This window comes from Pezoporus flaviventris, unplaced genomic scaffold, assembly GCF_033815535.1.
Source record: "Pezoporus flaviventris isolate CSIRO_AGI_PZ_B2104156 unplaced genomic scaffold, CSIRO_AGI_Pfla_v1 ptg000029l, whole genome shotgun sequence".
NCBI lineage: Eukaryota > Metazoa > Chordata > Aves > Psittaciformes > Psittacidae > Pezoporus > Pezoporus flaviventris.
Window position 1 is genome coordinate 6,532,612 of NW_026892577.1, and position 14,213 is coordinate 6,546,824.

Sequence of the window (14,213 nt, forward strand, 5' to 3'; positions counted from 1 at the left end):
GTATATAAGTATTTGTATATGCTGTCTGATACACGTCACCGGTGCAACATTTGAACACGTAAGAAGGACATATATTCCATCAGTATGTTTCTTATACTTAGAAAATCTCTGAATCTGCTTACTCTTTTTGAAATGTTAAGAATTTGCATAATCAGTGCAAACACTATAAGCAGTGGTTGTTTCATGAGTTCAGACAGGCTGGAAATGTTTATGAGCGTTTTACAACCTGTTCTCTAAGAAAGGTCGCTAGCTTCTGCCCCTTCCAGTGATTTCAGTTTCCTGCTGACATTAACACATTGATAAATTTCCCATTATATTGAGCTTCATTGAGCCCTGCTATTTTTTGAACACTTTTTCCTGTGATTCTAGTGTCTGCTTCAAAAACCAAGAAATATTCCTAACACCTATTGATTTCTGGTCTTTTTCTAAACTTATTTTACCACTTCTGCTTTATTCAAAAGGTAAGATTGGAAGGATGTTATTCTTTATTAGCTGAGAGGCCTTTTTCATTGACGTTAATATGACAGTAATCACATCTGTGAGGTGTCTGTTATTCATTTGGTTTTAATCTTGCCCGATTCACGTTTCTAAATGGAATAACTGTGAGGGGTCTTTCTTCAGTGATGTAGTACTGGTGACCTCTGAAAAAAATCTTTGTGTTCTGCTACTTTCAGCAGAACAAGTAATGGTGAATGATTGATACTAAGGCTTCCCTTACGCTTTCTAATGCAACTGAAAGCACTTTTTTGACAAGTGCTACTATATGGCCTCTGGTAGGAAGATTCAGCAACACTTTTGCATTTTTCTGTGATGGGCAAACTATGAAGAAAAACAGCCTTTTTCACCAAATATCTCATTTCTTTCTGCTTGTCTCAACCCTGTCTATAGTTGGGTCTCACCTGCTTTCATTAAATTCTGGTTAGCAAATGGACTAATTCGTATGAGATTATAAAATAAATCTATTGTTTGCCTGGGTTTGGGTTCTTATTTATCACTTTGCCTTTCAAATTTAAGCAGGATGATCAGGAGGATGTTAGTCCCAGTCTTACAGAACACCAATGGAATAAAAAACTCCCTGAGCCATTATCTTGGAGAAGTGATGAGGAAGATGAAGACAGTGATTTTGGAGAAGAGCAGAGAGATTGCTACCTGAAGGTAATGTAATCCTAGGGCTACTAACATTGAAGCCTGTTGTGGGAAATGCAAACTACTTCACTAGCTTAGGAGGGGTAATGATAATTTTTTATTATTGGCTCACAGTGTAAAATGCCTTCACTCCTCCCCATGAGGAAACATCCAAAGAATAATCTCACAGGAGGTGGAAGGACAATGGTTTCTGTCATGAAAACTGAAAAAGGCTTAAGTATCTTAGGACCTGAATGTTTTTTTCTTTATTGACTGCATACACTCTAAAAGGGGCACATCTGGCTGGTATTTATTTTCAGCCTAAATTTCACTTCGTAGATTGATCGTGTTGATGTTAGCCATAATACAAGTTTTCTTACAGGGCTGACACAAACACTGTGAGGATATCTTGTTAACACTTAGAAATCCATGTCCATCTCTGAATGTATGGCAACCTTTATCCTGGCTGCAGAGCAGTGCAATGTCTTTAATTTTGTCTTGGGAAAATAGTTATTAATACCCTGATGGAGAAAAAAAGTGGCATTGATCTGTGACATGTAGTGCCTGTTTTGTCCCTCATGGTAAACTGGTTTTCTGCTGGGCTTTCTTAATATTCTGTGTTGTGCCTCTTTTTTGTATTAAGAATCATTTTGGCTACTGCTGTGCCATGTACTGTGTTGCATGGCGTTTCTTGTTTCCACTGCTCTCTGTCACTTAAGCTCTTGTTGCCCTTTCTTAGGTGAGCCAGTCTCAAGAGCACCAGCAGTACATCACTTTCCTGCAGAGGTTGTTGGGACCTTTACTGGAGGCATATAGCTCTGTTGTCATCTTCGTGCACAATTTTAGTGGTCCTGTTTTAGAGTCTGAATACCTTCAAAAGTTACACAGGCACTTAATAAGCAGGACGGAGAAGAATGTTGCTGTATATGGTATGTTAAACTGTTTTTGGAACTGAATTTGATTCATTCTGTTCCTCCTATTACAAGGTAGCCCAAATCCAACTGCAGTTTGCTTACATCTGGGTTTTCTTTCTTGCAGCTGAGAGTGCTACCTACAGTCATGTGAAAAACGCATTGAAAGTCTTTAAGGAAATCGGGGTAAGTGTTCAGTGGTCAGAGCTGGAGACTGTTAAGTTTCATTTTAATAGTGAGAGCGATTTTGACAATTCACGAAACCTGTTCAATGTCAGTTCAAAACCTGTGAATGTATCTGTGCACATGTATTGTGGGTTTTGAGCACTTTGCTTTCCTTAAAGCTTAGGGCTGTAGGAGAAGAACACATACTGTGGAACAGGGCACTTCTTGCCCCTGAGAAAACCAGTCTAGATGAGGGCTGGGTAGCTAGATATTTTTATTCACAGCAAATGAAGTTCCTGTGCTCTACTCCATGTCCTTTCTGGACATCAGTGACTAAGTTGGAAGGCTGAGAGCATGCTCTGTGCTTATTAACACCTACATTTCATTTTGGATGACTACTTAAACCTTCAAAAAGTATTAGCTGAATTTTGACTTAGCAGTGATCAGTACTCCAGGGGAACCATCCCAATAGACCCACAGTGTCCACCATGAGGATACAGGTGTTCTTTAAAATAAAGGATCAGTTCTGCACTTTACTACTAGCATTTTGAATTTTAAATCCCCTAACTAGACTCCCCTTCAGCCCTGTGGAGAAGGACTTTGGGGTGTTGGTTGATGAGAAACTTAACATGAGTCAGCTACAGTGTGCGCTCGCAGTTCAGAAAGCCAAACATATCCTGGGCTGCATCAAAAGGAGCGTGACCAGCAGGTCGAAGGAGGTGATCCTGCCCCTTTACTCTGCTCTTGTGAGACCTCACTTGGAGTCTTCTGTGCAGTTCTGGTGTCCTCAACATAAAAAGGACGTGGAACTGTTGGAACAAGTCCAGAGGAGGGCCACGAGGATGATCAGGGGACTGGAGCACCTCCTGTATGAAGACAGGCTGAGAAAGTTGGGGCTGTTCAGCCTGGAGAAGAGCAGGCTGTGTGGAGACCTCATAGCAGCCTTCCAGTATCTGAAGGGCGCCTGTAAGGATGCTGAGGAGGGACTCTTCTTTAGGCACTGTAGTGATAGAACAAGGGGTAACGGGTTCAAACTTAAACAGGGGAAGTTTAGATTGGATGTAAGAAGGAAGTTCTTTACTGTGAGGGTGGTGAGGCTCTGGAATGGGTTTCCCAGGGAGGTTGTGAATGCTCCATCCCTGGCGCTGTTCAAGGCCAGGTTGAACAGCCTCGAGTGACATGGTTTAGTGTGAGATGTCCCTGCCCATTGCAGGGGGGTTGTAACTAGATGATCTTAAGGTCTTTTGCAGCCCTAAGTGTTCTATGATTCTATGACTTTGCAAATGAAGCAGTTTTCTTTCAACTAAATAATACAGCTTCCTGAATGCCAGATGGAATTTGGCATTTCAATTTTGGAAGCATCAGCATTTAGATAGGGTATTGCTAGATAAGCGTTTTGAAATCTTCGTCTTTAATTCTAATGTAGTAAGTAATCTAACAATAGTTAGACTATAGTAAAGCCTATAGTAAAGGTATCTTCCTGTAAGAGCTGTAAAGAAAGCACACATCAAATCGATCATTTTTAATTCATTCTGCCGTTGGAAAAGGGGAAATAGATAGCTTCTGCTAAGCATCTGTTCACCGCATAGCATCTGAACTCTTGTTATCAAAGTGCTTACGCTTTGAATTCAGATGCCTTTTAAATGCTTGTTTATCCCTTGCTGTTAAGAGCTGGCTGTTTATCATGCTTTTTCTCAAATTCTATTCTTCCATACCACTTGAAGTACTTCAACACTTAGTGCATTCTAATAATATAATAACCCCCCATGACTCAGAGGTTGGAACTGGATGATCTTAAGGTCCTTTCCAACCCAAACCATTATATGAGTCTATGAATATCTAACAGCATTACCATGTAAGCCTTCAAGAAAGGGAAAAAGAAGTCCTGTAAATGAGGGCAAATTTATTAAGGACCATAAAATTCTCATCACAAAAGAAAGGAGATCCCTTTAACATTGTGATACTTACATATATTCATGCTGTGCTTTAGGTTTTCAGTCAGACAACACAAAGAAGAGACACCATTTTGGAGCTAAGCACTACGTTCCTACCTCAGCGCAACAGGCAAAAACTACTGGAATTCATCATGAGCTTCATGGTATTATAGACCACCTATAGCACCTTAGTCCAGGGACACGAAGACAGGTTTTGAGACTGTGTCAAAGCCTGGGGACATTTGCTAATCCTTCAAAGTGTGAGGTGCCACTCTCTGGGTAAGGCCTTCTCTGACTTGAACTACTGGAAGACAAGTGCCTTCTTACGTATACATTTATGGGTTTCTTACAGTCCCCAATCCCATTGTAATTACAGTGATACTCACATGACACCTTGGATACAAGTAATTAAACACGTTGCAAAAAATAAATTATTAGAATTAGACTTAAAATTAAGAATAAAGTTTTATCAGTGTTATGTTTTAACTATACTTTTAAAGACTGTAACAGATGCACAAATGCACATATTGGTGATCTGTAGCTAATCCTGAGTTCTTGAGTTTAGTGGCAACACAGATTATGGCATAAACAAATTAATTCCTATTCAGTTTTACTGTTTTAAATAAATGGTTAAAAAATTGCTTAGGCAGGATAAATATTTCATGGATAAAGCCATAGTTTTTCATAAATATTAACATAAATGCCAAAATTCTAATGAGAATAACAGTTACAGACATCTGAGAATAATGATCATGTAGCAGATGATTGTGAGAAACGTTGGCAGCAGGCACACCTTGCACTCTTAGGGCAGTAGTGAACTGCAATAATCACTGCTGCCATGAAGGATGTGAGAGCAGCATTCTTGTTTTTATTATGGCGTCTGTCATTCAGCCAGATAAAAGTCAGGAGACAGTTGCCTGTATGTGAATATCTTGTAAAATCTTAGATTATTTAATTGAAAAAAGCTATTAAGTTTGTTTGTGTGTTGTTTTTAATTAATAGGATGTCAGATTTGTTTTTTTTTTTTTTTAAAGTGAAGTAAAGACTTGATTTGGTGAAATAATTATGGCCCTAGAAATTTCAGCAATAACTTCCACAGTTCTTTGGAAACAAGTGTTCATACCGGATTCTGTTGTTGAGTAGGTCTAAATTGGTATGAAGTAGTAACCTTTAGAAATACAGAAGTATCAGAAACAATGTACTTTTGACTCTGATCTACAGAGTCCAAACTGACTTACAAGTAAAATCGTAGACCAATTTGTGATGAATAAATTCTGTCCTTTGAAACAGGACTCTGGTCTTGCGATTTGATCCTTTCACATGGAGGACTTGCACTGTAGATTTCATCTTCTCTTCATGTGAGTGGAGATCAGATTGCAACCTGTAGTCCTGTATTTTAGTACAGCTGATCTAGCTGAAGCAATAACTTGATGGTATGTGAAGCTGGTTTGTTTTGCTTGTGAAATGTGGTTTTCCTCATCTAGACTGCCTTCTATTTGGGGGAAATCGAACACTTTGATCACTGCAGTGTTTCACTTCATTCTCACATCCTGGCCTTGTGAACAGAAAATCCCCCAAATTTCATCACGTAGTCTCTGTTGCTTAACATAAATACGGAAAAACATACTTGAATCCCAGCACTTGCACTGTTAATGCCAGCACAAAACTGATGCAGACAATTTGAGTTTGTGGCCAAGGATCTTGCATTTCTACTGCACATATGTCAAAAGGAATGTTTCTGTAAATTTTTTTATTAAATGCTATTAATATTTTAAACGGGCAGTTTATAGTTTATTAGCATTCTACTGTTAACACTGTGAGACGCATGTGTTCTGTCACTAAACCAGGTGCTCTACAACACTTAAAGAATTTCTGAACCAAAGCTACATACAATACGGATGGAAACTGACCCTAGAGTCGCTTTTCTTGTTACATCCTTCTGCTGTCTCAGCAGGATAGTGACTACATCGCAGATAATTTGTTTTGTGAAGTCTTCCTAGCTATTTAGAAAACAGTTTCATCTCATACTAGCTGATGTTAACCTGACGAGGGCTCCATACAACAGTTGTTGCTGATGGCTTCCGTTTAATGTCAAAAGAAAAAAAGACTAGGTGCTTCTGAATAATGAGCTTTCATAGTTTACTGCATTTCAGTAAATCTCAAGTGTACTAACAGCAAAGATTGTACATCAAACAGATTTTTAAAAGTAAAGCAATATGAAATAAACAAAACTTGAGTCATTTTATGGAGAATGTTCCACCAACTGATGTATTAGTTACCGTAAAACCCAGGAGTGCTGTGGTCACCGGAGTGTTCTGGCTAGGTGTTAAAGATAAATGATAGCTTACGTTTAAAAATAAGTAAATAAATCCGGTTAATACAAATCAGTGAGTGGGTAGGGCAGTAATGCATGTGAATACACATTAATGCATACATTGAGTATGCAGAGGGAGGGGGCACCTCTAAAACTAGTTTGGTTTTGTATGAAAATAACCCTGCATGTGAGAAGTCAGTACTACAAATCATATGCCACTGGTAGCCTTTGCATTCTGCAGCGTGTATGTACACGTATATATGCAAGTGTGTATATTATGACACACAAGAACTATGCTTTTCCCTGAAAGTAAAGCACAGAATATAAAATTATCAGGCTGTAACAGTTAAAAACTGAAACCAACACTTTTGCACTGTATTTACACCTTCAGTGTCTTCTGATTCTTACTAATATCTCATGTTTCTTTTGTTGATAGAATTCCATGTTGAGTTAATTTCAGTGAAGGTGAAGTTAAGCAGTAAAGAAGAAAGATCTGGCCCTGAATTACCACTGATGTGTTTTAAGACTCTCCTACAAAGACTTACACAAGTCTTGTCATTCTTGAGCATATTACTCAGGTGTGCAAGTCCTTTGGGGCCAGGATCTTTCAAGATATGAGAAACTTAATCTTTCCACATGCATCCTGTAGGTATCACATTTTTAGAGTGATGAAAATGTAGAATTCCCCTTCCCGTGCTGCCACAGCTACCCAGGCCGCCAGGGATCGTAAGCTTGTTAATACATTTACTTCCTACTAACACTGACGTTGGAGGCATACCTGCCTTCTTTTGGGCTATATAGGGCTTTATTCACCTAGCTTTGATTAGGAAGCATATCCACACACTTGCATTCAGCTGACTGCTTGCTCCACAGAGAAATATCAGAACCACCAGGCAGAAGAAAGTTGGGCTGGGAGGTGATGTAAGATACTGTTGCTCTTGTGTTTCTGTGGTAATGAGCCTGATACTGCTTCCTTGAGAACGTTACCATGTTTTGCCTGTTATGTGTAATGCCGTGTCTGTTGTAGAAGCACAGAGGTGTACTGGAGTCATTTTAATACATTAAACTGTTTGCTAATATGACATTTAACAAGTTTTTCTAGTGTTTTTGGGGGTTGGTTTTGGTTTTTGTTTCTGTGTGTGCGGTTGGTTTGGGGTTTTTTTTGGGGGGGTTGTTTTTTAAATAACCTGCTAAGATAATTCATTCAGTAACTTTGGCCCATTCCAGGTCATTTCTGAAATTAAACAATTAAAAGCTTTCACTGTAAACGTGTCTCTAGCAGTGTATGTACTGGAGCAGAACCATTTGACGAGCAGATTGAGGTGACATCCTGACTCCCTGGTCACTGTTTTGTTGTGAAGCAGTGGTGTCATTTTGCTTCTCTATTTCCCCATCCCTGCAAGGCTCTTGTATGTGGCTTCCTCTTTAAAACTTCCTCTCACCTTATGGGGGGTGTGGGGGTGTCATTCAGGAGTCTGGGATGACTCTGATGCTACAGACTGTCCCTTCTCATAGCGATTACAAGCTGACCTGGAGGGCAATAAGCACCTGTCAGCAATTCTGACAGCATCTGGCAAATGTGAATCGATTGGAGTGGGGCTTTAATATGATAAAACCTGCATAGATGATCATTACTTGAAGTGAGAAGGAGGGATGCTGTTTCACTCTTCAGGAAAAAAAAAAAACAAGACATTGTAATCAACTGATTCTTTAAGAGGCCTCTAGCAATATTCACATGCAAGCAAGGCTCGATAATTGACAACTCTAGGCTGAGGCAGGAAGCTGAAATTCAATTATTGTCAATAGCTTGAATAAAACCCAATTCTTATTGGTGATGACCTTACATGTTATTCTTTCTGGAAATGTCTTCCTGTTTCTCAGCCTTTTCAAATCCCAAATGTCGGATAAAGCACTTATCCCAGTTTTTGCTTAATTCAGTTATCTTGTAATAAAAGCTTGTCAGGCTTGTTTAGAACGGTCACTTGATTTGAGCTCTCTGCTTTGTTCTCACTTATGGTACACCAAGTTTTCAGCAGCCCTGTATTTTCAAGTAAGTTCTACAGCGATCTGAACTGCTGCTTGAAAACATGTTCTTTTTAGTCTTTTATAGATGTTCATTGCACTTTGCATTTGCTGGGTGAGATGTATCACCCTTATTAATTCTTCTGTAAGTTGGCGCACCTGTTAATGTAATTGTCCAAGTATCATAGTTGATTCTGTCACTAGTATAAGAAACTTCCTGGCTTTGGGGAAGAAACATGGAGGAAGTGTTCATTGCTCTGTGTTATACTGGAGTTCAGACCTGGGAGACCATAAATCCCAAAGAAACGTCTAGATTTCATCTGTCATAAAACATTGACAGTTACAGAAACAAAAGCTGTTTAATTATTGTATAGCTATTAGTTATACAAATACACATGTATGTAGTTATGCAGTGCAAAATTTCAATAAAGGATGCATGGCATAATTGCTATGAGTAATCTGCATTAAAAGGGTGTTTTATAGCATAGTAACACTTGGTTCTTAAACTGATAGTATTTGCAATCTCTTGGTCTCAGATGTTTTAGAGTGACAGTTTCTGGCAAGTGAGGAGGCTGAAGCATGGAAATCAGATAATGTCTCTAATGCCATGCATGGATTCAGTGACACCTATGAGCCTATTCTTTCGCTCCTAATTTACATGTCACTTCTGATGCTGTCCTGTATTTTCATTAGCAAGTGATGGTAGTTTGAGGAAAGCTGCATCTGTACAAGCACTAAGGGGATTTTTTTTTTCTCACCTTAAAGCACCATTCACAGTCAGAATGGAAGAACTATGGGGTGGAATAATCACTATTAGTAGTGAACACAATTCCAGTAACATCTGTTCTGAGTCTCATCTGTTCAGTGTCTTCATTAGTGACCTGGGCAATGGAAGAGAGTTTGCTCTTTACATTTGTAGATAGCAAGATCTGGAAGAGCCAGGTTGTTGTAATCCCAGTGGTAATGATACATTTTGGAGAGAAGGCAGAAGAATAACCAGGGAAGCACAAGGTACCACAACTGAGAGAATTAAAACTAAATGCACAGGCACGGAAGAGGAAATAAACTGGCTGTGTAGCAATTCTTTGGAGAGAACTCCAATTTACTGGCAGATTACAAGCAGGGCATGAATCAAAAGTGGCATTCTGTTATGAAAAGGACAGACGTCATGCAAAGTGATGCCTTTTGCTTGCACATAATGACAAATATGGCAAAACTTAACAGTCCGTTCGGATTGATAAGGTGTCAGCTGGCATAAAATGTTCTTTTTGAGGAACTCTGAAGGATGCTAAGGGCAAGATGCAAGGGGGGGAAAGAAGCTTTTTCTTTCACCTTGTGGAGAAGAATCTGTGTTATTCCCTGGATGTGGGACTCCTCAGGTTGGATAACAGCAGTGAATTTAGTTGCATTGAAAAGAGTCAGGTTAGATACTGTAAAATCTTCTTCTGAAAGTAAAGAGAAGCTCTGAGGTAGATGGCCTGGGCAGGGCTGTTGATATTTCCCTTGTTCTGGGTATTGGGTCCCTGTCCCTGCTGGTTGTGCCATGTTGAACAGAACGGATGTGAGGTGAAGCTTTGCTTTGCAGGTCTAGTCACCTTTTTAAGGACAGGTTGGATGGAGCTTTGAGCAAGCTGGGCTAGTGGAAGAAGGTGTCTGCTTATGGCAGAGTGTTGGAGGTGGATGAGCTTTAGGGTCCCTTCCAAACCAAACTGTTCTATGATTCTATGAAAATAGAAATGGGTTTGTGCAGAGACAGCTTGGTCAGGCTGCTTTCACTGGTGGTCTGGCTGGCTCTTTATCCCTCAGTCCCAAGATAAGGAGCAGCTCTCATATAGGTTATACCTCTTATTCCTATGATTGTTCAGGAATAAAATATAAGGGCTTTTTTAAGGTTGTTCTGTAGACATATTTGCTTAGTGTCTCTGATAGTCAAAAAGCACATGGACTGCCAGCAGTGACCAGGAACGGAATAGAGAAGAAACCAGGTAACATCATCATGGCTCTGCGCTGAGTCTGGAGTGGGGTGTGATCATTTTCAGAGAGATGCGTAGGAGCATCCTACCTCTGCCAGTAGTAAAACCCCTGCTGACTGGAAAATGGGTAAGGAATCCTGCCCCTGGCATTGTCACCTTTCAGACTGTTCCTGTCAGATTACAATAACAAATTACAAATTAACCCTGTAATCTGTTAGCAGATTGCAGTTTAGCTCTGGCCCTGGGTTGGAAATGCTGAAAGCCAAGGGGTATCTCCTGAGTTGTGGGTTTACCTCTGCCTTGACTATTGCCTTATCTCAGGAGTTCAGGCTCCAGCAATTGTATCTACCCAAAGAAAACATTTAAATGCCACAGAATTTCTTTGGAAATTCTTTGGAATTTCCAGGATTCCCCCCAAAATGCTTAGCTAGCTTCTTTAAGTGAACTCTGTACTGTGTGATGGCTGCTGTGTAGTTGGTACTCAAGATGGCTTGTTAAGAGCTAGTAGGAGTGTGTCTATAAAACCAGTAATCTCACCTTCGATTTGTTGTCCTCCTTCAGATGAGGCTAAGGAAGGGCTGATGGATCAGGTTTGTTCCCCAGTTAAACATTTTGCATGTCTGTGGAAAGTTTTACAGGCTCACCTTGTGGCTGTGTTAATATAGATGTTCTCTAAATCGAGATGAAGCCTAATTTTAGCAGTAGTGCTAGACATCTGGTTGAATCAGCCTTCCTCTTGTCTCTGCAGGATGGAGAAGGCCAATTAAACTGCTAATTATCAGAAAGCTGTAAAAGCCCCTTTTCAGTGTTGATATTTCCCCTCCATTAAACTTAATTATGATAAATCAGCACCTTCAAATCTCTCCCGTTGTCTCTTTGGCTCACTGGCCATTTATAGCGTCCAGTCTCCCCGGTTCCTTCTTTTTGTGTGCTACAGGCTTAGAGCTTCATCATCCTTGTGACCATTCCTGTTCCCAGGTGCTTCTGATTGTCCTTAGCAGCAGCTCTTTTGTCGTGTGACTCAGCTTTCTCATTCAGAGCCCCCCAGAATATAAAAATAAGCTCCTTTAAAATCCAGACATGGTGATTAAAATTGATGATTTTTGTTTTCTTTTGGAAAATCCTGTTTGCTTATAATCAATGTGATAAAAAGCAGGTATGTTTCTTCCTGTACTTCCTTCTTTTGGCAAGGCATTTGCGAAAGAATTAAATCTGAAGAAGGACTTTGCATTGAAGTAGTGGCTTTGGTCAGTTTGGGGGCTTTGAAAGTGGAGGCAGAACAAACTTCTTCTCAAGAGTTTTCCATGAAAACATTCACCAAAGGAATTGGATTTGCAATGTTTGTGATGTTTCATTCAGCTGTCATTGAAATGTCTCCTCGTGTTCTTGGAGCGTAGCTCGATTAGTCCAGTAATACTTGTTTTCCTGAATAAATGCTATTTGTCATTCTTACAATGGTCAGCCTGACCAATGAGATTGATGCTATACTGCAGAATAACATCTTCTATTGCAAAGAAATGGTGTTTCGAGGAAACCATACTACAGGGCACATTCCGTGAAAGATATTTTTTTACATCTCCAAAAGATACCATGACATGAAATAAAGCCAATGTTTCCTGGTTTTAGGAGATGAGGAAGTTTAGACGTGTCTTATGTTTACACTTTCACAGTACTTAGATATAATGTGCATTGATTCTTGTGCTATGTTTTAGAACTCTGTTCTCCCTTCAAAACTGCAGATTCTGTCCTTTTTAGTCCAAAATGTTTCTTTTTGTCCCAGAGTCTTGGAGAACTGGTTTAGAGAGGAGAATTCTATCCCTTTACCAGCTGTAACCATTAATTCAAGTTGTAGTTTAAGTAAGACTGAAATAAAGAAGTGTAGAAATACTAGAAGCTGATGGCTCTGGGTATACTCAAGAGAGTTAGCAGAGCAAACCAGGGCAGGAGGTTGTGTGTGTGTTTTTGTCTTTTAATTGGTTTATATGAAGTTATCCCTTTGCTGATGCAGAAGGCAGTAAAAATGAAAAGTGTTGGAACCAGTGACACATGTAGTTAATTTTCTAAACTAAGTAAATTAAATACAAATTGGCTATTAGTAATTCAAAGCAAACTGCTAGATAAGAATTTGAAGCAGCTTGTCTATCATTTTCCACCATTAAAAGATTAGTCTAGGCAAGGCAGTCTGAGGCTCCCTGATCTCTTATTAAAGCCTCACTTTTTCATTTAATAAAGAAGCAGATCTAAATGATGCAGCAGGCTTGAGACATTGCTGTTGTAACAGCCCACGTGTCATGCCCTGCTGCAGACTGGACTTAATCTAGAAGGTGGGTTTGGGGTAGGAAGGTTCAGGTATGTTGGATAGCATGGTCACTTCCTTGGGGGTTGGAACTAGATATCTTAATGTCCTTTCCAACCCTACCTGTTCACAGAATCACAGAATCCCAAGGATTGGAAGGGACCTCAAAAGATCATCTAGTCCAACCCCCCTGCAGGAGCAGGGTAACCTAGAGTACATCACACAGGAACTTGTCCAGGCGGGCCTTGAATATCTCCAATGTAGGAGACTCCACAACCCCCCTGGGCAACCCATTCCAGTGCTCTGTCACTCTCACAGTAAAGAAGTTTTTCCTGATGTTCACATGGAACCTCCTATGCTCCAGTTTACACCCATTGCCCCTTGTCCTATCATTGGACATTACTGAAAAAAACCTAGATCCATCATCCTGACACTCACCCTTTACATATTTGTAAACATTGATGAGGTCACCCCTCAGTCTCCTCTTCTCCAAGCTAAAGAGTCCCAGCTCCCTCAGCCTGTCCTCATAAGGGAGATGTTCCATTCCCTTAATCATCTTTGTGGCTCTGTGCTGGACTCTTTCAAGCAATTCACTGTCCTTCTTGAACTGAGGAGCCCAGAACTGGACACAATATTCCAGATGCGGCCTCACCAAGGCAGAGTAGAGGGGGAGGAGAACCTCGACCTACTAACCACACCCTTTCTAATGCACCCTAGGATGCCATTGGCCTTCTTGGCCACAAGGGCACATTGCTGGCTCATGGTCATCCTCCTATCCACCAGGAGCCCCAGGTCCCTTTCCCCTTCACTACAGCCCCAGCAGGTCAGCCCCCAACCTGTACTGGTACATGGGGTCGTTCTCCCCAGATGCAAGACTCTACACTTGCCCTTGTTGAATTTCATCAAGTTTCTCCCTGTCCAGGTCTCGCTGAATGGCAACACAGCCCTCTGGTGTGTCAGCCACTCCTCCCAGTTTAATATCATCAGCAAACTTGCTGAGGGTACATTCAGTTCCCTCATCCAGGTCGTTGATGAAAATATTAAACAGCACTGGTCCCATCACTGAGCCCTGAGGGACTCCACTAGTCACAGACCTCCAGCTAGATTCTGCCCCATTGACCGCAGCTCTCTGCCTTCTTCCTTCCAACCAGTTCTTGATCCACCTCACTACCTGATCATCAAGCCCACACTTCCTTAGCTTATCTATGAGGATGCTGTGGGAGACAGTTTCAAATGCCTTACTGAAATCAAGGAAAACCACATCTACCGCTCTACCATCATCCAGCCACCTAGTTACTTCCTCACAGAAGGCTATAAGGTTGGTCAAACATGACTTCCCCTTGGTAAAACTATGTTGGCTGCTCTTAATGACCCCCTCGTAAAACCATGTTGGCTGCTCTTAATGACCCCCTCATCCTTGATATGTCTAGATATGTCTGTTCTATGATTACTGTCAGTCATATGAAGAGGAGA

The 14,213-nt window shown here is 40.5% G+C and overlaps 1 protein-coding gene across 4 annotated transcripts in view; it reads left to right on the forward strand.

Annotated features, from left to right (window-relative positions):
• GPAM (glycerol-3-phosphate acyltransferase, mitochondrial) overlaps nucleotides 1-7,531 on the forward strand; it is a 45,552-nt gene extending 38,021 nt beyond the window's left edge. For 3 of the 4 annotated variants that reach the window (XM_061458767.1, XM_061458765.1, XM_061458766.1), the window contains exons 18-21: nucleotides 1,015-1,155; nucleotides 1,865-2,054; nucleotides 2,164-2,222; nucleotides 4,192-7,531. In XM_061458767.1, coding sequence (XP_061314751.1) covers nucleotides 1,015-1,155; nucleotides 1,865-2,054; nucleotides 2,164-2,222; nucleotides 4,192-4,308 — 507 coding nt within the window. In that variant the 3' untranslated portion in view covers nucleotides 4,309-7,531. The remainder of the gene's footprint in view (nucleotides 1-1,014; nucleotides 1,156-1,864; nucleotides 2,055-2,163; nucleotides 2,223-4,191) is intronic. The other variant, XM_061458764.1, reaches the window with a different exon arrangement.
• Nucleotides 7,532-14,213: the final 6,682 nt, after the last annotated feature.